General features: G+C 36.7%; 1 protein-coding gene across 1 annotated transcript in view; it reads left to right on the top strand.

The window, feature by feature from the left end:
- The window catches only part of EIF3H (eukaryotic translation initiation factor 3 subunit H), a 99,635-nt gene that overhangs the window by 64,268 nt on the left and 12,075 nt on the right, over positions 1–23,292 (top strand). The window contains exons 3-4 of the mRNA XM_058698884.1: positions 20,505–20,672; positions 22,228–22,327. Of these exons, the coding sequence (XP_058554867.1) occupies positions 20,505–20,672; positions 22,228–22,327 (268 nt within the window). The remainder of the gene's footprint in view (positions 1–20,504; positions 20,673–22,227; positions 22,328–23,292) is intronic.

Raw genomic sequence — 23,292 nt, 5'->3', positions numbered from 1 at the left:
TCTTCTGATTATCTGGACTTTTTAGTTTTCCTTTCCTGTTTCTTCTACTCCAGATTCTCTTATTGGTGAATTGAAAATAAACGCAGGATAGATTGATGAATCACAGACAAGAATTAGCACACATCCTGTCTTGATTAATGCCTAGGTTAATGTACTGGGGGAGGATGTAATCAGCATTCGCACAGTAGAAGGAGTGTATTGAATAGGTATGTGTTTTGAACTGAAGTGTGTACTTATTACAGAAATATTTCTCCACGTACTCTGCGAGGCCTGGTTGTTAGCACATTGCTGAGAAAAAGAAAGCACTGTGGCTGAAGAAGGTGCTTCTTTATTTAGTACCTTTTTATTCTCATTTATGCCTTTACTACTTAACATGGAGATTAGAGCTATCACATCGGAATACTAACCTTAGCAACAGATGTGATCCTGAAGCACGTTACACATTTTACCAGATGTTCCATTTCTCTTTAGGGCAAAGTTCTGGTTAGTTTCTTGTATCAAAAACACTGTAAGGAATCAGAATTTAAAGTTTATTTTAGACATACTCTGGTTGTTTATAAATAAGAGAAACAAAAGGCACAGTCTTTTATAACCTGAAAGACTGGGTGATTTGCATAACATCAAGTAAGTTGTGCTGGAGCTACATTTTGTAACTATTTTTCTAGTTGATATTGCGTCTGCTTTCTTTATGGAAAAGTTTGGGAAATATGTATATTTCAAGAAGTACCTCTTGTGAAACAAATAGTAAATTAGTATTCTTTGTTGATTGTGCTGCATGTATTTATGATTTGCATATTCCTTCAAAAGAACATTTGAAGCAGATAGGAGTTCTTGCTAATTTGACAATTTAAACAATTTATAATTGAACAAATTGTGGATATTCTTAATCATAACATCTGCAGGATGTTGATTTATAAACACTGTAAAATGCTGTGTTGTTTTCATGCTATGCATACTTCCTGTAGTGTATGCTTACAGTTCAAAAGAATTATTTTCTTATCTATTTCCTTCAATCTTTGAATTTTAGCACTAGTCATAATTTTGAGTCTAGAAAAGATTTCGTGATATTCCACATTTCTGTGTTTTTCCTTCCCATCAATAATGGTCTAGCAGTTTTATGTAACATTAAGGAGTGCTGTTTTATAAAAATAGCAGTAGCATCTAAGGAGAAACGTATCATCTTGTTTGGAAAGACAGGAATAAAATAGCCGCAGAGTAATTTTAAAATGTGTATTAACTGAGAAAAGGGAAGAACCACACTGTCTTTTCTTTTGGAAATTTTGCTTTATTTGTGTTCATTGTACATCTTCACTTTAGGGGGAAATTCAGCAATAATAGTTTTAAAGTAGATGTATTATTTCAGAAGATACACACTCTGTTCTTTCACTTGGAATCAAATATTTTGGAAAAAGCCCTCATGGCTGCAAGACTTCCATCTGGTGAGAAATTGATCCTTTCCTCCCAGTTTTATCTTGGCTCTCTCCAGTGGTTGTAGCATAAGAGCTTCTCTTCGAGATTAAAACAGAACAAAGGTAGGCTTTTTGTTAATAATCAAATGAAAGTTTATAGATTTGTGATTAGTTCTTTGTCCAGATAGGAAGTTATTAGAGACCAGTCATACTTTACATGTTTAAACTCTATTTTACAGTTGTACTTACAGTAGTGGACAATTGCTTATACTTTCCTTCTCTATAAAATGGGAATAATAACAGTATCCACGTCATAGAACTGTTGGGAGGATTATTACAAATATATGTGAAGTATGTAAGCTACCAAAAAATACAGGCTATTACTAGTCATCTTGTGGCTTAAAAAAAATAAATACAGATAGCTAAAATTAGAAACAGTCCAGCATATGTAACCTGCATGGTTATATAAATCACTCAGTGCAGGTATGATCTTAGCATTTATAAAACAGCAACTTCACTATAGCTAGAGATTATGTTTCTGCTTTTGTCCAATTTTTGGTATTGTTTTCTTATATCCTTTTCTGTGAATATTGATGTCAGTCATTTTCTAATTAAAAAATTGTATGATTTCAATAAACATTTTTAGATTATGTCTTCCATTCCTGTCCACACACACCATTGCCAAATTGAGAAAGTTAAGTAGAAATTGTTATGGGCTAACAAATTTTATATGTTGTTTGTGTCCTCTAAATTTTATTTGTTGAAGCCCTAACCCCCAACCTGATGGTATTTGGAGATACGAGCTTTGGGAGGTAACTAGAGTCAAATGAAATCCTGAGGCTAGGATCACAGTCTGATATGATTCAAGTCCTTACAAGAAGAGATATTGGAGGACTTGTGCACTCATTCTCTCCACCATGTGAGGACACAGGGAGAAGTAGGGCAAGCCAGGAAGAAGGCTCTTACCGGGAACTGAAAGAGCTGACACTTTGATCCTTGGACTTCTCAGCCTCCAGATCTGTGAGAAAATAAATTGCTATTGTTTAAGCCGTCTGGTGTGTGGTATTTTGTTATGGGTGCCCAAGCAAAATAATATATAAAGAAGTGAAGCTCAAAATTGGAGTAAACAGGTATGAAGTAGGGTAATCTCTCGTCCTAAGGGATAGAAAGGGCATTGGGACAATGAAAGGGCATTCTGTTTACTGTTTGGGGTATAGCTCTATCTGCTTTTATTTCTGATAGAGCAGATGTCTACTGATGTTTTTGTTTTATGATGCCATCTATAAAAGTTATTGTTTAGTAGATGATAGGTACTCTGAGATCTTTTGACCTTAAATATTCATGCAAGTTTAATTTCTCTGGACAAGCATTTAATGTACTAGTCATAATTCAGTGTCACATGATTATCATCTGAACAGGTCTCTTTGGAAAAGTTCATGCATCACACCTATAGCAAACAGCATATCCTATCATTTCATTTTTGTAGATCCTTGATCAGGTTGTTGAATAGAAGTAATAGGCGACTGGAAGGTTAAGATTTTCTTCCCAAGAAATCAAATATCTCCTGCTCAAGTGGCTTCATACCGCTCTGCAAATCATTAGTAGATTTCCATTTTAATTTTGTAGGGAAGGTAAATTTATTAGGTACAAACACTTAGAATATTTTTTACCTTTTACATATTGTGAGTAATTTAACCAGAGTATGCATGCACCTTCTACTTTCTTGAAATGTGACCTGCGAAATGTTTTGTGAGGGCATTTGACGTGTGCTGCCTCTGGAGACAAGAATATATATTTTTTAATTTTTTTTAATGTTTATTTTTGAGAGAGAGAGACAGAGACAGAGACAGAGCATGAGTAGGGGAGGAACAGAGAGAGAGGGAGACACAGAATCTCAAGCAGGCTCCAGGCTCTGAGCTGTTAGCACGGAGCTTGATGTGGGGCTTGAACCCACAAACTGTGAGATCATGACCTGAGCTGAAGTCAGATGCTCAACTTACTGAACCACCCAGGTGTCCCAACAGGAATTCATCTTTTTAAGGAGTTTTTGTTGTCTGGTTTTGAGAAGTCCTTGGAGAAAGTGTCTCAAACATTGCCTAATCTATAAAAGTAAAGCAGGAGAGAGATGCTTGGAAAGAAAGACATGGTGGTATTGAAATCAAATAAAGTGGCTATTTGCTAATTATCGTTACTAACTTTTTACAGCTTCAAATGAGACACTGTTCACTTAAATTATGCTTTTGACCTCTGTGTTTCAACCTGATTGCTAAACTTCCTTTTCCCAGTGAAATGCTTGAGAAGCACTCTTCTCATCTTTCCAGTACTTTCTTACTCAACAACCTTTGACTGATTTTAATTTTGCATTTTGCTGAGAGCTTAGTGTAGCTTGATCCCTTCAGTGTAATGGACAATTCTGTAGTAAATGGACCCTACTTAATGCTCTTTGATCTGAATATAGCCTTTGACATTATGAATTTCTGTCTTCTGGATCCTCTGCTGCAGTTCCATAGGAACATCTGGTTTACCTCTTGAAATGCTTCTGTTACTGAACTCCTCAAATTCTTGTATCTCTTTTGCTTTTTCTCTCCCTATCTTATCTGTATCTTTAAACTTAACTATCACTTTTGTGAGCATGTGAATTTTGTTATGAATTGAAGAACAGAATGTACTCTGTTTGAACTTTTAGCTCTTGCTAATGTTTTTCTTTTTTAAATGTTTTTTTGAATTATAAAATTTATGGAATAATTTTTTAGAGAATTTGGAAAACAGGAAAAGGTATTCTTCTTGTGTCTCTAATAGTGATTGTTAATGATATGGTATATTTCCTTCAACTTAGAATGTTTTTTAAAATTTAAAGCTTAAAAATTTTAGTTTTAGCGTTTTTACCTTTTGTGTCTGTTTTATATTATAGCACATATAGTGATCTTGAATGATCTTCATTGTTGTTAAAGCTGTACTGTGAAAACTCTTAAAGGCATGAAGGTATCACGTGAAGTTAAATCTTCTGTCACCAGAAATATTAAGTAGTTTCTAATTTTTGATGGCCACTTAATAGCGTAACTTTTTTTGTTTTTCAAAATTTGAATTATCTTACCACTGATTTCTAGCAGAGGAATCAGTTACAGGGCGTAAATATTTTTATGGCAAATTGAAAAGAATGTGAGTTTGTTACCTGGGAAAGGCACCTTTGAGTCCTGGTGGTTACCTTTTTTATGAACAAGTTACTCATGGGACAAATGGAAACACTAATACCTACCTTAATATGAAATATGGGGAGTATCTGATTTAATCATTGAAATTTAACAGGTGCTCAGTAAGTAATTAGGAATTACCATGAGACAACTATTATTACTGTGACTGCCTGAAAGTAGGTTTTATTGACTTCTTTTTTTTTTTTAATTAGAGAAAGGGAGCATGCAAGTGGGAGAGAGGGCAGAGGGAGGGATAGAGAGAATCCTAAGCAGGCTCCCCACTCAGTGCAGAGCCCAACATGGGGCTTGATCCCACAACCCTGGAATCATGACCTGAGCTGAAATCAAGAGTCCGATGCTCAACCACGTGAGCCACCCAGGTGCCCCTTACTGACTTCTTGTGTCATTTTCCCCTTTTCCTCGAAGTTTTTGGTCATTCATAAAACTTTTTCAAGTGGTGGCATCATGTCATCAAAACATTAGTGTGTATAAAAATATATGGTGACTTTTTTGTTGTTGTTGTTGTTGGTAAACCGATAGTTTTTCCAGGACAGATTTGAAATAATACCTTCCAAAGAATTATTTCCAAAAATAGTGTATTTTGTAACTAAAAATGGGCAATTCCCAACTGCCAGAGCATCATTGATAGTACTGCTTTTTGTTTTTTAATGTTTATTTTTTTACTTTTTTTTGAGAGAGAGCAAGTGGAGGAGGGACACAGAGAGAGGGAGACCGCGACTCTAAAGTGGGCTCATGAGGTCAGCAACATGGAGCTCAAACTCACAAACCATGAGATCATGACCTGAGCTGAAATCTAGAGTCAGATGTTTAACTGGCTAAGCCACCCAGGCACCCCACTTTCTTACTCTTTTTAAAGCACAACCAAGCAGATGTCACACTATTAAGGGAACCTTGTAAAACAGCTGCAAAGGTAATGGTAAACACTGTGTTTGGGGAGAATGCAGGGTACCTATGTTGTTTCTTTTACAAAATGACTGTTAAATAATACTGCCTAATATCGATTAGGCATTTACTGTTAAATGTGCATGCTACTGTATATTCAGCTTCACAATTGATTGCAACTGATGTGCAAAGAAGCATTCCTTCTTAGCCTGTATACTGTTCTTATATAAAAGGGAAGTGGTAGGTAATTTTCTTCTTCATTATGGAAAACCCATGGTTGAACAGGAGAGAGTTTTTATTTAACAGTTATTTTGTGAACTGTAATATAGACAGGAAAAAGTGTGTTAGGATCAGTACTAGTAGAGTATAGTTGTGTTTTCAGCAGGAAAAGGGTGTTGCTACCACAGTGCCCACCCACACACTTCTTTATTTACAGGAAGATGCTTCATTGGTTTTAGAGTTTTTCTTCCATGCCCTCCTTTTTTGGTACCTGCACATCTATGAAAGTGGGTTGCAGTTTTTGACTCCATGGTGTCTTATTATTAAAATTGCCAGCCCTCTTTCCTTCTTTTTTTATACTCAGAATTTTAGACTTCATGAAATAATGTTACTTCCTTTCTAATTTTAATTTGGTACAGAGGAAAATAGTGAAAATAATAAAATTAAAATTTCAATCTGAGTGTTTACCTTCAGAATATGCTGAATGAAAAAATCTCACCATGCTTTTCTAGTACTGCCTATGAGGAGAAAGATGTCTGCATGAATCTTTGACATTAGAGAAGAGATTACATTTTTATGCCTTCTTTATGACACAGTCAATGCCAATGAAAGCTATTGCCATTCCTTCAAATAATTTGCTAAAGTGGCATGTTTTAGCTAAACATATAGTATTCCAAGTAGCTTTACAGTGGTAGTTGTGAGTAAAATCACAATTTTTAACATTGAGATTGTGATAGTGGGATGAGTAAAGTGTTCCCACTTTACTAAGCCTTGATAATTGTAATTTGTTTGAGGAAGAAGTTGATGAGATTGCTGTGCATATTTTAAAAACTGAGTCTAAATATGGCAGTAGGTTATAAATAGCTGCAGAGCTTTTAGTAACATCAAGGGGTAGAATCTAGTTCCCAGAATTTCCCTAGTTGAAGTAGTAATTTTTAGGTGTAATGTGTTCCTCGGACAGAGGTTTATATATGTATGAATAAATGCAGGCCTAGATGCAGGATCATCTGACAGTAACAAAATGCTTGTTGCTTTACCTTATGACCCTGCATAGGGTCTGCATAGGGAGCTTCTAATTTAGTAGAACTAGAACAAGAAAAGCAGCCCCTTACCCCTTAGAACACAGCCTATGACCCACGTCACCCTCCATCTGTACATTGTGTGTTAAAGCCCTGGAGATCATGTACATCATCTGTGTCATAGATACGTAGCAGTTTTATTATGGTTTTAATTTTAATTTTATTAAACTTTTATTTGTATAATTAAAAGTAGGATAACAGCTTTTTTAAAACTTGAAATGGGTGGTGTCCGTGAGTGCCAGATGTCTGTTAAATGATCTGCAGATGATACAAATTTGAGAGACACACTTCATTGTCTGAAGTAAAAATAAGGTTTGGGGGAGAAAATCTCATGACTTTTCAAACCTCCTCCTTCTTCGGGGTTAGTCTGAGGCCTTTTTTCTGTGTGGGGAACCCACATAGACTCATTAGTCTAGAACTCTTGTCCCTTCTTGAGCTGTGATCCTTGTTACTGCCCTTACTCTCTGACCACACTTGTTGTTAGGTTTCTAGTCCATAATTTTTAGTGAAACTGACGTTTTTCATTTATCTCTGTAGAATATTCGTACCTACAAGCACAATAGAGATTAATGATTCCAATTTCAAAACTTAGCAAAGAAACATGTAAAATTTTATTCATGGAAGATTTTTATCTGGTCCTCACTAAAACTCTTTATTATAATTACCATGTTATAAGCATTAAACCAAATCATTTTTTCATTTGAGATAAAGTCTAGATGATTTTAAAACTCTATTTTTAAGGGCAGTTTGGTTGTTTGGATGCTTTCCTCTGCTTTATATTATTATATTTAATGGCAGAGCCAAAATAGCAATTCAGGTCTCCTGTTTTCTCAGCCAGTGACTATTCTTTTGCACTGCATTCTTTGGCAAGGTAGGAAGCCAGGTCTTTGACTCCCAAACTTGATTTCCTGGTTGTTATTAACAGAGATAGTTTGTTTATTTTAAAAAATGCAGAGAACTGTATAGGATTGCCCAGATTCTTCCTTTAGGGATCATTTCAGCATTTGTGTATGCTCAGGAACGCCGACTGTCATCCTGTGTGTCTTACCCGCTCTTCTCCACTAGGATGTCAGCTGCAAGAACCTCTTTCTGTCTTCCTCTCCCAGTGCTGGACAGCACCTAAAAGTCTGGCATATTATAGATTGGAATAAATTGTGTGACTCTGTGAAAGAATGAATGCATGAATTCACGGTTTAAGATTTTTCTCCCCCAAAATATGAGGAGGAAGCATCTGTAAGCCATTTGTAATGCCTTTATCTAACGGAGTATTGTAATCTTCTCTGTGAGGTGGGGGGAAATACATACATCCTTTGGGGATAAAGGAGAGTTTGTTGTTGTTGTTGTTGTTAAGGTGATGCTACCTGGTTTGAAAATGCTTTCAAACATTGCAAATACTCTGATTAAACTCAGCTTTTAAAGCAGATACTGTTTGGTTTGCTTTTGGCACAATTTCAAAAGCCTTGGCATCAGCTGCTGGCTCAGTATCTATGGACATTGCTGTGAGGGACAACCTTTTTTTTTTTTTTTTTTTTTTTTTTTTTAATGGGGTGGGAGAAATAATCTGAAATAAGTTCAGGGAAAGTAAAACAAAGATAGCCCTTCCCTAGATAGTTATTTATGCTTCCCTAGATATTTATTTATATATAGTTAGGCAGTTTATTTCTATCAGTGTAGCCCACAGAGGTTAATTCTATTTCAGACATCTGGCAGGATCCTTCCTGCCAATGGCAGAAGAGAATTATTTGGTCTGCTTTGTAGCCTTCTAGTATCTTTCTGTAGTAATTTTCTTGCCTTTCAATGACTTTTTACTCCCCCCTACACATGGTATTTCATCTTTCTTTCTAATCCAAGAGGCTGTCCATAGGAACACATCTTTAGGAGCTTCAGATTACATAGTGACAGCTGATTAGACATGTCTCAGTAATGGCTTCTAGAGATCTCTGTAAAAACTGTAAAAGATAACAGGGTTACTGAGTTGCTTGAGGATGGTGTTACTCTGTGTCTTTAGAGCTGTGTACCTCCAAGGTGCATTTGTAACATAGCAGAATACGACTTGTGCTAAGTGTATTTTTATAGTTTTGGTAAAGACCAGCCTTTCCCCAAAATGTGTATTCTTCTCAAATAGAGAAGGGATCTCTCTCTATTAGAATCACAACTCCCTCCTTGCCTTTACAACAGTCTTAGCTTACAATCCCCATTCATTATCACCTTGTGGATAAGGGCATATGTTTTCTCCTACCCGCTTTGGGGATTACTAGTCTTGGACACAGAGTAGTTTAGGTGAAGCCTCCATCCAGCTTTCCTCATGACGGACTTCCTGGTCTTGGTAGGATAGGGTAAGAGTGACATTCTGTTGTGTATCTTAGTGAAAGCTGGGCTTTCCTCGCTGGTCCTTGGGCCTGTCATTCTTACTCTTCCTGATAGTGTTGTTACCTTTAGTGATCTCAGTGCTGTCCTGCTACTCTTTGGCTATCCCTGAAGTGAATTGATTATTGCTTCACACCTTGTCTCTCCTCCTCTCCCCCTCCCCTCTCCCCTCTCCCCTCTCCCCTCTCCCCTCTCCCCATATACATACAGAGGAATGAATCCCTAAATGGGACCACATTGGCTTGTTCTCTACTGCGTCTCAGTACTTGTTACTCTCTTTTCGCTCTTGATCTCCTTTGAGAATTTGGTGAAGGCTTTAGACCGTCTCTGCCCAAAAGTGCAGATGCATGTGGTTTTGGGATAAGGAGATTTTAAGGGGAAAGGTAACATGGCCTTGTTAAAAACAAGCCACAGGTTTTCTAAACCCCAGATTTATTGTGGCTGCTATAAGGATTTCTGCTTGATGATTTTCTCAGCATAGAACTCTGTATTCCTTGTCCTATAAAAATAAGTTTGGACAAAGCAGAGCAAGTAGGGTAAGAGGCGGGGGACAAAAAAGGGGGTGAATGGACAGTATGGTTATAAGTACTTCTGTTTCTCTAAGTAATATATAGGAAATTATTTTCCCTTCCTAACCTTTCCTTTAAGTCTGGTCATTTGCCATTCTTGCCAGCTGTCCCGTCTTTAGTTTATAGTTATTCTTAAAAGATCGTGTCTCTTTGACTTTCTTCTTACAGCATCTTTAATACTATTTTCTCATCTAAATTGTCCTGATGTTTGAAGGTAAAGGAAACTGTCTTTGGACAGTTGAGGCTGCTAGAGTGGATCCAGTAGGGGCATGTTGTAAAGCTGTTAGCTGTATCTGATTGAATTCAGCTATTTTCCTTTGGGGTGGCAGTTTTCCCAGTAGCCTTTATCTAGTCTCCATATAAGCTGGCATTACTGCTCACTCCTCCCCATCCCGACCCTCATCCTCAGTGTTGTTTTTAAAGTCACCCATTGGGAGGGGACAGGGAGCTGATTTCCTTTCTTTGGAAGAGTTATAAATGGAATCAGGAGAGAGAAACTTCTGTAGTACAATGCAATTATAGTGTTACATGCATAGTAGTAATAGGACACCCAAGATTACCTTTTCTTGAAATCTAATTTCTGTAGCTTGTCTCTTTCTTTATTGAATCTGTTCTTTATTGTACTGAATATAATTAGCTTATAGTTATAGTATGTAAGAAGTATTTTTTTTTTTATTTTGTCATCCTTTTTCATGCTAGATTGGTTTTTGATCATATTCATATTTGGACATAAGAATTCGGTTTCATGAAATGGATGTTACAGATTCATAGACTTTCTTTTTTGTAGTCATACAACCTCTAATCCCCTTCTCTGTTCTGATTCCCGCCTACTCCCATATGGAGATGGGCACGGAGAGTTTATACAACACTTGGTGACCAAGTTAATCAAATCCAGTTTTCCAAAAACTTGGACATTGATCGAGATAAATGCCATACATGACTTCTGGATTCTAAATTGCATTTCTGAAGAACAGGTGATGGTAAAGACCTATTGAGTTTTTCTTGAGATTATTTAGTACACAGAGCTCTTGCTGTAAATGAGTTCATTTAATCCTCTTTTAACTACTTTCTGAAGTAGGTAGTGTTTTTCTTCTCATTTTATAACAGAGGAGACCTAGGCCAAAATAATTTTGCTGTAGATTACACAACTAATAATGTGATAAAAGATGGTATCTTGGCTTGGGCTGCCGTAACAAAACACAGTAGACTGGGTGGTTCAAACAACAGGAATTTATTTCTCACAGTTTTGGAGACTAGAAGTCCAAGATTAAGGTGCCAGCAGGGTTGGCACTTTTCACTGTGTCTTTACATGGCCCAAAGTACTCAGTACTGCCTGTGGATGGAGAGAGAGAAAGAGTGAGAGTGCGCGTGAGCAGGCTCTGCGATATCTCTTCTTATGTGGTGTCTAAAGGGCACTAATCTCATCGTGAAGACCCTACTCTCATGGCCTCAACTGAATCTACTTTCCAAAGGCCTCATCTCTGAATACCGTAACATTTGGGGTTAGGGCTTTAACATAAGAATTGGGGTGGGTCATAATTAGTCTATAGCAGATGGTATTCAGACCAGATTGGCTACTTCAGATTCTGATAGCCTGGTACCCTGTTCTGTTCCCTGCTCCCAGGAGTGCTGGTATCTAGGTTATTTGGTGACCATGGCAAATGCCGGCAAGTTAGTATCAGTAGAACATTCTGTTGATATGTATATACACACTTCTTTAAGATTATATTTATTGCACAATTCTTTTGCCAAAAATCATGGAAAACAAGGGCAAGCATAGGTAAGAAAACAAGTCATACACAGTATCACTCCCTGGAGAACTATTGCCATTACCATTTTAGCATATTTCTTTCTAGTCTTTCTCCTTACAAAGAGGAAGCAACCCAGGTTGTTTACATATTGGCGTTTATATGGTTTATAGTTTTATATATCTGCTTTTTTTAGTAGCATCTCATGAGCATTTTCCCATGCCATTTAGAGATTTTTTAGAAGCATTCTAAATGCCTTGGGGAAAATAAATTTGAGACCAGTTCAGAATGTAGATAGATGACTGTGAGTTGAGTGTGGAAGATGACTCAAAGTGCCCCATATAGGGAGGAAACATACAAATAGTAGTGTTTGAGGGCGGGATGGATAAAGCCAGTGTATACCTTTATAGTGTGTAGTATCTATGGGCCTTTCCCCTGAAAATGCTCAGTAAGCACAGAGCCATGTGGATGGAAGGTAAATTTTTTAAATTGCCATCATCATATGGTTGGAAGTGGAAATCACCATTTTCCAGCTGGGGAAATTAAAGCTCAGAGAGATGAATGTATTAACTACCACCAGCTTGTTGGGCAGCCATATTGAAGAGGCCACTTTTTAGAAGATGGTGTCACTGTAACTTGTTGAGGCTCCCAGCACAGGTGGTTCTCAGCAAATGGTTTCAGAACGAACAGTTTTGTTTGTACACTGCAAATAGTACCTCCCCAAATTTGTTCTCTATTTTGAATATTTACTGCCTACTGCTAATGCATCTCATTCTAATTTTTGAACAACTGGAGTTTGAATTGATAGGGGATGAAATTTTTAATTCATTTTGGCAGCCCTTCTTTTTTTTTGATAACTTGTACAGACTATTTTGTGTGTTATAAAAAACACTCATGAGGCCATTCTTTCTTTGTTTTACCTTAAAAGTGTAGATTTATAGGAAAGGTAAATCAAGTGTGATTATTCTATTATGGAAATGTCTCCTGTTTCTCAAAAAATTACATAGGAATTTTGCTTTGAAACCTTACATGGAAACTTTATATTAGGGTTAAGTACTAGAGAAAGCCTTAACCTACTATGAGATCTGATGTTTTTCTCCCTTTGGATAATATAAATAACCATGTTTGCCTCGTTGCTTTGATTGTCAGGATTCTCAGAGCCAAATTTGTGTATTTTAATAAAAATATCTATGGCTTGCTTTATCTTGTTCAGGTCTCTGCCTCACCTGCAATTTCTTCTTTCTATATTCCAATTTATACTTTGCCTAGTCCCGATTTACTGATGATTTTTTGTGTTTTAAAGCAGGCTACTTCCTGTCCTTTGTGATCCATAGTAAGATATATATATATATATAATTTCCTAATAATTGTGACCTTTCTAGTACATTAACAGCAATCATGTTTTTGAAATATTCCATTTTTTTCCCCTGAATACGTTGAGTGAGGACTTAACTTTGGGCTGGCATTAAAGTAGTGCCTGATGTATTGCTGTAAATATGACAGAGGTGTTCCCTGTCCTTATGAAAAAGCCTGTAACCTAGAATGAAATACATGATTTTCTAAATCTCCTTTGATCTTCTAACATATCATGCTCTTAATTGTAGAAGAGGTAGCATTGGCCAATAGGCTGTTCTTCAAGAGAGAATTCTTCATGGTGTTGGATGAGAAGGTCTATAGCCTTTGGTCCTGTCGAGGTGAATTCACTTTGTATAAATAGATCTTAGATGACATACAGTGAACTTGTGCTCTCTATTACCTGCTTACCTGCATGTGTTTTCATGACCAAGGGCATGCATATATATATTTCCATGCATACGTGTGTGTGTATGTGTATATATATATTTCCATGCATACGTGTGTGTATGTGTGTGTATATATATGTATGTATGTATGTATATATATAAATTCTCATAACCTCAAAGAAATAGGATCTCTTGGCTGTGTTTCATGATTTGGTTAGGAGGGTAACTATATGAAATTGTTACAGGATGTACACGTTATTTTCTGTAAAGAGTCCAGTTTATTTCATAAAAGACTTTTTGAGACATATTAAAACCTCAAAAAACCTGATTTCCCCTAATTTTCAAAGCTCTTACTAGTTTTAAAAGAGTCACCCCCCGCCCACCACTTCCCTTATCTTCAGGTTGGCATTTAGAAGGAATTCTTGGTCAGAATTCATAAATACTCTAAAGAAGAAATTAAACCACCCAAGGCAAATGAACTATTTAAAAAACATTTCTGTAAGATTATAAAGAAAGGCAGAATTTTTCTTATTTCTTTTAAAAATAAAACAGATTAGTTTTTAAGTAGAGTAGAATATATATCAGGCACTTAATGTGAAAAACGAACTGTTACCAAAATCCTTAAGCATTCACGGGGTGGCCTTAATAACAGATGTTTTAACTGGAAAAAAAAAAAAAAAAAAAAAAAGAATGTATGATACAGACTTGGGTGAAGAGAATATGGAAGTTTTAAGACACATGTACCCCATAGTTCTCTCCACCCAAAGTCGACTCTTATTTAAGTCTTTTTTCAAATGCACATTCTGTTTGCTTAAATCTGCATCTGCTGCTGGCTTCGAACACTTCCTGCAACGTATGTGCAGCTTGGCAGAAAGTCTGATATGCAGAGGAAAGCACAGAGTAGTTGGTCTTATTAAATACTGAGGTAAATACCTTCAGAGTTCATAGCTTGTCGGTGCTTACTGGTGTCCCATGGTGCTGCTGGGAAAGAGGCTTATAATTATTTTCTTAAAAGTCCTACTTAGGTTAGCCCTCATGCTAAAACAGATAGGAAGTTTTGATGTATTCCACTTCCCTGTCATGTTTGTTGAAATCATTGAGCTCTGCTGTACAGAGCTGTGGGCTTTTGTTTGCTTGCTTGCTTTAAAGCCATTTGTATCTCTTGATTGAGCTTAGTAGTTTTCTTTGCTGCCAAGAGCATGTGCTGCATCTGGTCTGTGTCCCCCTACTTGTGCTGTGTGAGTCATCTTTGATCCAAGCCACCTCTTAGTTACAAAGTAGCATTGGCATAAGTTTCAAATAGTGACATAGAATGCAGTGTTTTTAGGAGTTTGATTATGTATTTGTGATAACTACAGACTTTGACATTTAAAAACCTTTGAAGGTAGTTTTATCACTTAACATCTTACTGGTATTGCTAAATTATTGGTTGATTTAGTGGTCATACATGTATGAACTGTGTTTTCTCAAAACCTAGAAATTGAGTATTTCTGTTGTGTTTTGTGTGTTGTGCTTTATTGGCTCAGAAATAATTTACACTTTATGAATAAGAAGTGATGAAATTCTGTAAGTGGGTGGTTGCCTGGGCTTTGGAGTCGCAGAGTCTGAAGTCAGATTGAGTCCTGCCACTTTATAGTTTTTCTAAGAGGATTTCAGTAATGGTGATTAGCTCATTAGAGTTCCTGTGAGGAATATGGTCAGAGAACATATGTGGACCACTTAGTGGGAAGTCTGACATAATAAGTGCTCACTAAGTGCTAGTTTCTCTCCTGGGGTTTAGCTCTGCCCTTTCCCTCCAGCCTATATATATGGATATTTTTAATATAATTCTATGACAATATATTTTAAAATAATTTGGATTCATTCGATATAGTATTAAGTCACTAAACGAGACAGTACGTCCATTAAGTTGTCTTTAATTTCTAAAGTTTAAATTAGGTTATTTTGTCTTTTCAAAGTTAATAAGACATCTATTAAACACTTTTTTTTCCCCTTAATCTGACAGACATTAAACTATGCTACAGATTTAACTTTCTGCTTTCAGTCATCCCAACTAGCCAACTGTGGTAGTTCTTTGTTCTTGTTTTTCACCGAGAAGTTATCTTTTAATAGGGTTCACTTCAAATAATAAAATAAAAAAGATGATTTTAAAGACAAGGGTGAGGAATTGAAGGGGAAAGAATGCTGGCTACTTATTCTACTGAACTAAAAAGCTTCTAATCCATTCACTGTCCTTCTCAGTGATCTTCAGGAGAACTCATATCTCAAGCTTGTTTGTTGTTTGCCGGCATAACTCCAGATATAGCATTTAAATATAAAACAACATATTATTTTCAGTGTTTTCATACTTGGAGATAAAAACAAGAGAAAGCCTAGCAAATGTGGTGGATTTTTGAAAGGAATAGTTATTGGGCAGCCTGCCTCAGTTAAGATAGTTTTAGCTCTAGGCAATTTAAAATCGACTGTTTTGCAAAGAGGATATCTGGAAAAAGTGAATATGAATATCCTGGTGCCAGACTTTGAACAGTTATTCAGTATTGTAAACCAGGCTCTCCTTTGCTTGGGAGAGGCTTAACCAATTAAGACAATTGTAAAGATTGAAGAGACTATAAAACTTCAGCTCATTTTGATAATCCTTCCAAATTTTGTAGCACTACCTCAACTGCATTTTACATATAGCTTTTGTATTAGTAATGGGAGTTGGCTTAATGGTAGCTATCAGTTTGTTTTTGAAATTCATTTGCTGTGCTCTGTATCTCCTCATTCTGTAAAGTGTTTGCTTTTTAAGCTAACAATGCTTAAAAAGTTCTTTCTTAAACTTTTCACTATACAATTCTGAGCTTTCTGTTGGATATTACCATGATTTAAAAATAGTCCCCGCCTCCAAAACAGTTTTCCTCTTTCTATTCATCTTTGGGAACTACTCGAGGAATATTTGGTTATATTAACTCAGGAGTATCATTGGATCAAATTGCTACTTGGGCTTCTTTCTGTTAAATAAGAGAATTTTAGAACAAAAGTGAGAGCGTGCCTAACCCTGGACCAATTCTACAAAGATGCCTTTAAATGCTTGTTTCTTATTTCATTGACCTGCATTAACTCTGCAGTAAGGAGTTTGTGGTATCAAGGAGCCTTATTTTTTTTCTTTTCCTTCTCTTTTTTTCCTTTTGTTTCTTTTGTTGTGATTCTCTTTGTTCTGAGGTGTGAGGCACTCCTTAAATAGGAGTGAACTTTATCTCTGCCTGGGCATATCTTGTATGCTCTCCTGTTAAAACTCCAGCCCAGTAAAGAGAGTCCAGCTGGGCATAAGAAGGCAAACATAGTTCTACCTCCCACTCACCCAGAGTCTGTGGGCTGGAACAAGGCATCATCACAGCCACTTCCCGAAAGCATGAGCTTCCTCCCCTTCCCTGTTACCTTTGTGTTGTAGCTACATTGGGTCTCTTGCGTGTGCCTTAAGCACCCACCTTGTTATGACTCCCTAGAGAAACTAGCATAGCCACAAAAGCAATGATGGCATTCACCTGGAAGGTGAGCATCTGCCGGGACCATTCTTTATTTCCTGTGTAGAATTCCCTCGCACGTCACCTTTTCACGATTTTTTCCCTCGTGTCTTTCGTAGTCCAGAGGGGTGAAAGGTGTGAGCTGGTGTGGCAGCTCAGATCAGTTGAGTGGTGGTAGCTGCCAGGAGCATGGTTTTGAGACCATTTAAAGGACGGTCTGCTTGCATTTCTTATCCCTACTTAAGTTTACCAGGGTACTTCTGCAGGGTTTGGTTTTGTGCTTTTTGAAAATGTGGGTGGGAGGAAGAGGAAAGGAAACACTGCGTGGGTGAAGGGAGATAAGAGTCACGCGTCTGTGTCAACATTAGAGGGAGGACACAGATCTAAAAGTCAGCAGAGAAAGCAATTCACTTGGCTGGCTGTGAGTTTTTTCTTGTTCCTCAGCTTGTATATAATAGAAAAAATGTCACTTAAACATTCTTTCTATTGAATCCAATGTAGCTCTTTGTGTACTGCAGGCTCATGTGAGTAGTCCTGGTGAGGACTAGGCCTCAGTGTACCCAGCTTTACTTGGAAGCCCCAGCACCACCCCTGTGCTCATCTTTTCACGGATCCCTTGCAGTCCTTTTAGATCTTTCTTTCTGGGTGTGACGCCTCCAGGAGGACATTCTTTAAGTTGTGGTTTTTAATTTTTAAAGTTGGGGTAGTAAGTCCAAACCAAAATAGAGACTATCCAGAAATTTCACACAGAATAGGCCCAGAATATATTTTTTGTATAATAGTGAAATTCCGGTGCCTTGTAGATTTTGAACAGCAATTTTATCAAGTTACCTGTCTTGTTCATACCCCTTACATTTTAATATTTATTTGCCATATTTAGGTCATGTAAAAACGCTTATGACTTTAAAAATACGTTTTTATTAGGGGCGCCTGGGTGGCTCAGTTGATTAAGTATACAACTCTTGATTTTGGTCCAGGTCACGATCTCAGGGTTTGTGAGTTTGAGCCCCTCATTGGGATCCACGCTGATGGTGCGAAGTCAGCTTGTGATTCTCTCTCCCTTTCTATCTGCCCCTTCAATGCGTGCATTCTTTCTCAGTCTCAAAATAAATAAATACTTGTAAAAAAATAAGTTTTTATTAGAGCTTTGCAAAATCTTGTGTGTCATGATTTTCTAAGCTATAGAATGGCAAAGTGGAAGTGGTCTCCTCACCCACCAACTCTCCCCCTGCCCCAAGTTCTACCAGCATAGAAGCTGTCTCTCCACTTCTCAGTTCTCAGAATTAAATACATTGGAGCAGTGTTAACTCTATAGGGCTACAAGCCGCCTATTCCTCAGTCTCTTCCTAGCTAAAAGGAACACTTATTTTCATTTTTGTCCGAGGGGCTTAAAGTAGGTAAGATTCCGGATGAAGAAGGAATTTGCAGGCTTGCTACTGTTCATAGAGGGTTTTTTTTTTTTTTTTTTTTTACCTCCTGCATCCTGAAAATACTATTATAAAAGCTATTGTATTCAGGCTATTTGGGGAGAGACTTAGTAAGATTACAGACTGCTTTTCAGAGAAATTCATTTTTAAGTATTAATGCATGCTGGAGGCTATGCTTTAGTCTATAGAAAAATTATTACTTATAATTAGCATATTCAGTGAACAATGTGGAGTCACAACATTTTCACTGTGATGAGCTCTTAGATCTTTCTGGAGATAGGAAAGTTAAGCATCAGAAAAAAGTCATTATCTGGATGGCAGGACTCCCCATGGGAAAAAGCGAGGCACTGGTATGAGAACCTAGATCTCAAGATTCCAGATCTTTTCTTTTTTTTCTATTGTTGCCAATTGAATCTAATTTCTCCTTATATTATAGATAAATTGTACATTGACCGATATTTTGGAAGTACTGACTTAAAGAAATCATCCTATCCAGTCATGTGTTGACAATTGTCAATTGCTTGTTACTCTCTCCCCATCTTCTCCTTGTCCCTTTAAAATGAATGGTAAATTTAGTCTGGCTCCTATTTTGTTTGTGATATTAGAACTTTTAACTGTGATTAAATCTCATTTGCCAAGTTAGTGATTTTATTTTAATTTAAAAGAGGGAATTTTAAAGCAGAGAGAGACCATAGCAGTGATTCTATGCCATATTTATGTGTTTGATACGAATCTGTTAAACTAGCTGGGAAGGAAGTCTGTTATGTGCCAGAGATACAAAAATTTAAGATAAAAGATAAATTGATATAAGATTGTCATATTCATCTCATACTTCTTCTTGAGGCCATCATATTGTATGTAAAAAGAAAAACTAAAAAACATATAATTCTTGAATAATTACAAGTTGACAGCCATATTTTATCATGAGAAATAGAACTTTCTTTGAAATTAAGCAGATTTGTAATTTCTTAGCCTAGTAACAAATGTTGAAAAGTAAGATTGTGCCCATCTGAGGAAGGTTCTTTTGTATTTTATGATCCTGAATCCTGTTTGCTTTATAAAACCATAGTGCTATAACCAAGGAAATGACAAACATATAACTTTACATTTGCTAAAACCTGATTAAGAGTTTTAAAAATGAAATGATTAGGGGCGCCTGGGTGGCGCAGTCGGTTAAGCGTCCAACTTCAGCCAGGTCACGATCTCGCGGTCCGTGAGTTCGAGCCCCGCGTCAGGCTCTGGGCTGATGGCTCGGAGCCTGGAGCCTGTTTCCAATTCTGTGTCTCCCTCTCTCTCTGCCCCTCCCCCGTTCATGCTCTGTCTCTCTCTGTCCCAAAAATAAATAAAAAAACGTTGAAAAAAAAATAAAATAAAAAATAAAAATGAAATGATTAGATTCTGAGTTAAGCAAATATATTTATTCCACATAGTTGTGCATTCATTTTAATAGAAATAACCTGGATAGTAGGTTGACTATAAAATTTTCTCCTGTATTACCCATTTGCTACTCATTTTTGGGCTATATTGCTTTTAAAGGTTTTAATCTTTTATTTATTATATTCTCAGTTTGCACCTATTTTTCTAATAATACTGCTTTAAGTTAATAATGCACATTATAGTTATTAATTTGAAGGGAGTAAAAGTCTTTCAACCTTTTCATTCTGCACATGGTGATTAACTTATAACGCTAATGAAAAATTAATATCTATTAGTTAACACAAAAGAACACACAAGAAAAGAGTTCTTTTTAAAATTTAGCATATGCAGCAGGGGGCACCAAATGAAGGCAAAAATGAATTCTTATATTTTAAATCAGCTACAGCTTGTATTCTGTTCGTATTTAAATAATGTGGTAGTTAATTGTTTCCCCATTCATTTTCCTGATGATCTTAACTTCTCAGTTCTAAAATCTGTGTTGAAGAAGACATTGATAACTATTCTCACTTACTAATTCAAATGAAATTTCTTAAAACCAACCAGTATAGCAAATACACAAATTGTTTTCTTAAACATTGACTATTTTTAAGAGTTTTGAGAAGGGAGTGGAAACCACATTTAATAAAGAATTTCATTTTTATAACAAGGCATTATTATTGTGTTTTTAGTAACTTTTCTACAACATGTTATTTCATCAATGAAAAAAAGAAAGCTTCGGGGATTTGAAATGATTTGAAAGCTTAAATTCATTTTCTTTATATGTGAACTGAATGAATTTTAAATCTGGAAACCTGTTCCCTGTAGCTAATAAGTTGTTGTGTAACAACTCATTTCCAAAAAGGCTTGTTTTTAGTATTTGTGGCGTCATTAAATAGATTTTCTTTTACCCCCTCCTCTCTGTATCGTCTAGTCCAATATCAGATGGAAATGATGCGCAGCCTTCGCCATGTCAACATCGATCATCTCCACGTGGGCTGGTATCAGTCCACATACTATGGCTCGTTCGTCACCCGAGCACTCCTGGATTCTCAGTTCAGTTACCAGCATGCCATTGAGGAATCTGTCGTTCTCATTTACGGTTAGTAGGAGTTTCCTTTATTATTCTTTTCTTCCCTTAATGTTATTACTACTATTTTTGCTTTCTGTCTTTTTGCCTCTAAGAGCAGCCTGGCAGGCCTTCTCAAGTAAATACCAACCCTGTTTCTGCAGCAGCCTCAGCAGCAGCTAAGTCTAGACAGGGTTTCCTTCTCTCTGTTTATTTTTCTTGCTATCAGAGCCCTGATGTGTACATTTTGGAATGCTGGAGTAGCTGCTTCATTTTTATTCCTCCGTCTCCCCTCCCTCATTTGAAGGGGCTGGTGGAACTCGACCAGATGTCTAACAAACCCCAATTGCTAGAGTGTCTGGCTCTGTACGTGACTGACCAATCCTAACACAGTGTGCCAAGTTTTTTTTTATACCTCTGACAGCAGCGTACAAAACCTGGACTGTTTCTTAGCACAAAGATTTTTTTCTTTTCGGCCTATTTAATGGTGTTTCCTCAAGCTCTCCAGACCAGATGTTCTGTGCTGTATCAGAACTGTAGGCAATTTAACAGCTTTATAGCCTTCCCCCTCCCCAAACACTCACAGTTTGCCATATCTGGCAGACTTGCATATAGTTTCCAGCTGAGAAGTAAATGTAACGTCCTGAGTATCTGTCAGAAAAAATACTAATGAATACGATCAATCTTATGAGCTGCCCCAAAATTGTTTCAGTATGTTAACAATTGGATTACAGTAAAGAACAAGTTGTTAAAGTGTACTTATATTGGCTGGAAACATTGCATCATCAGACCTTGATGAATTTTCCACTTGTTTCAATCTATTTTGGTTTTCATTTTATCACCTATTGCTAAAAGTTTCACTGTGTTAAGTTTCAGACAACATGAATGTTAACACAGGTTTTAGGCGAATATTGGCGTGCCGGAGCCGTTATCATGCAGCAAGTGCTAAGCTCCCTTACTCAGGGAGTATTTAAGCAGCTAGTTTTTGACAAAATTAGTTTCTCTGAAACTAAAAAGACACTTTTGTGATAGCACTTTCTTGTTGTTTTGTTTTTAGGATCTGTTTTACTAAACTTGGGCAGTGATTCTTAGGATGGATACATTTCGTTTGCGGGGTTATTCATTTAAATTAGTCGACCGAACTGCACAAGTGCATGCAGTGTATTTTCATATTTAATATTCATTAGTATTTTTCTTGTCATACGGGATGAATGTAAGGTATAGAACATATGAGATGTTTTCATCAAGAATACTTGTTCAAGTATTCTTCTTGAAAAGTTCAACTTTTCATCAAGAATATTTGTTCAAGCTGAGGAATAGATATGAGAATCGCTTCATTTTGAATCCTTTATTTTTACTTCAGGGAGGAAGTTCCTCTACCAATTACAAGTAGGACGATAGGGTTCCTACATTTTCACTTAACTATTTGCTGGTTCCAATCTGCTTCATGTTGCGTTCTGATCATTTATTTTGATCTTCATTTTGCAAAGATTGTATGATAAGTGACAGTGTGCCTAGAACCAGTGTCATTCCAGCACTGGTAGTAACAAAATTTCTAGTAAATTTCTTTCTCTTTTCCTTATTTGAGATCCCATAAAAACTGCCCAAGGGTCTCTCTCGCTGAAAGCATACCGACTGACTCCTAAACTGATGGAAGTTTGTAAAGAGAAGGATTTTTCTCCTGAAGCGTAAGTGTTTGGGGGCCTGTGAGGCATATGGTAAAGCATTGGCTGTTTTTTCTTTTAAGGTTTTAGTTTGCCACATTTATTGAATCCATGGTGGTGGTGGCGTGGTAATGCTTCTGCCGTGTGGACGGTAGACGTCTTTTGCATGGCCGAGTGCCACTTGATCTCTCCCTTTCCATGTTTAAACTGTTCTGTATGGAATGTCTCGTCTGTTCTCACTATGGGTGAATTCATTTGGAGTGGGAATTAATTAGCTACTGGATTTGAGGAAATAAATGATTAATAAAGGGAGGTTAGATGAGTGACCGGCGGCTGTCAGAGTATGAGCTCTGTGTCAGGCGGACTGTGAGATGTAGGTCTTACTTTCTGAACTCCTGTTTTGTGGGGCTGGGGGTTGGGGGTGGGGAAGATACAAACAGTTTAAGGTATCCATAAGGAATGTGGGTTTTTGGAAATTTTATGGTTGATGGTATGAACAGAATTAATTAGTACAGCTGTTTTATGATCTTACATAATGGCATTGGAATATTTACATTAAAATTAAAAAAATTCAGAATTCTTTCATTTCCTATTAATTATGGGAATTTTGATTTCTTATTAAAGTAAGTAGCTTTAACTTCATTTAGCACAGGTAGGTTTTTTTTGCTGGTTTCCTAATAGCCTCTAAAGAAATTAAGGGAAAAAATGTTCAAAGCTAACTCATGAACAATTCCTGGGAGTGGTGGTTATAACTAAATTATGAGAAATGGCATTTTTGCTGTGTTCTGAACCATTGTATATAGGATGTCCTGTGAGTGTTCTGCTAGTGGTGAATTTAGTTGTTCAGTCGGCTTTTAAAATGAACTTTCCAGCAACTAGAGTATTTCCCTTTTCTAGGGAATTGTTTTAGATATAGATTATATAGCTTTACTTCCCATGGCATTTACATTTTAGTATCAATGAAATTTTGAAGATACTTGATTACGGAG

Source organism: Neofelis nebulosa, chromosome 14 (genome assembly GCF_028018385.1).
Source record: "Neofelis nebulosa isolate mNeoNeb1 chromosome 14, mNeoNeb1.pri, whole genome shotgun sequence".
NCBI classification, from domain to species: domain Eukaryota; kingdom Metazoa; phylum Chordata; class Mammalia; order Carnivora; family Felidae; genus Neofelis; species Neofelis nebulosa.
Note: the sequence above shows the minus strand (reverse complement) of the source record. Positions and strands in the feature narration are given on the sequence as shown.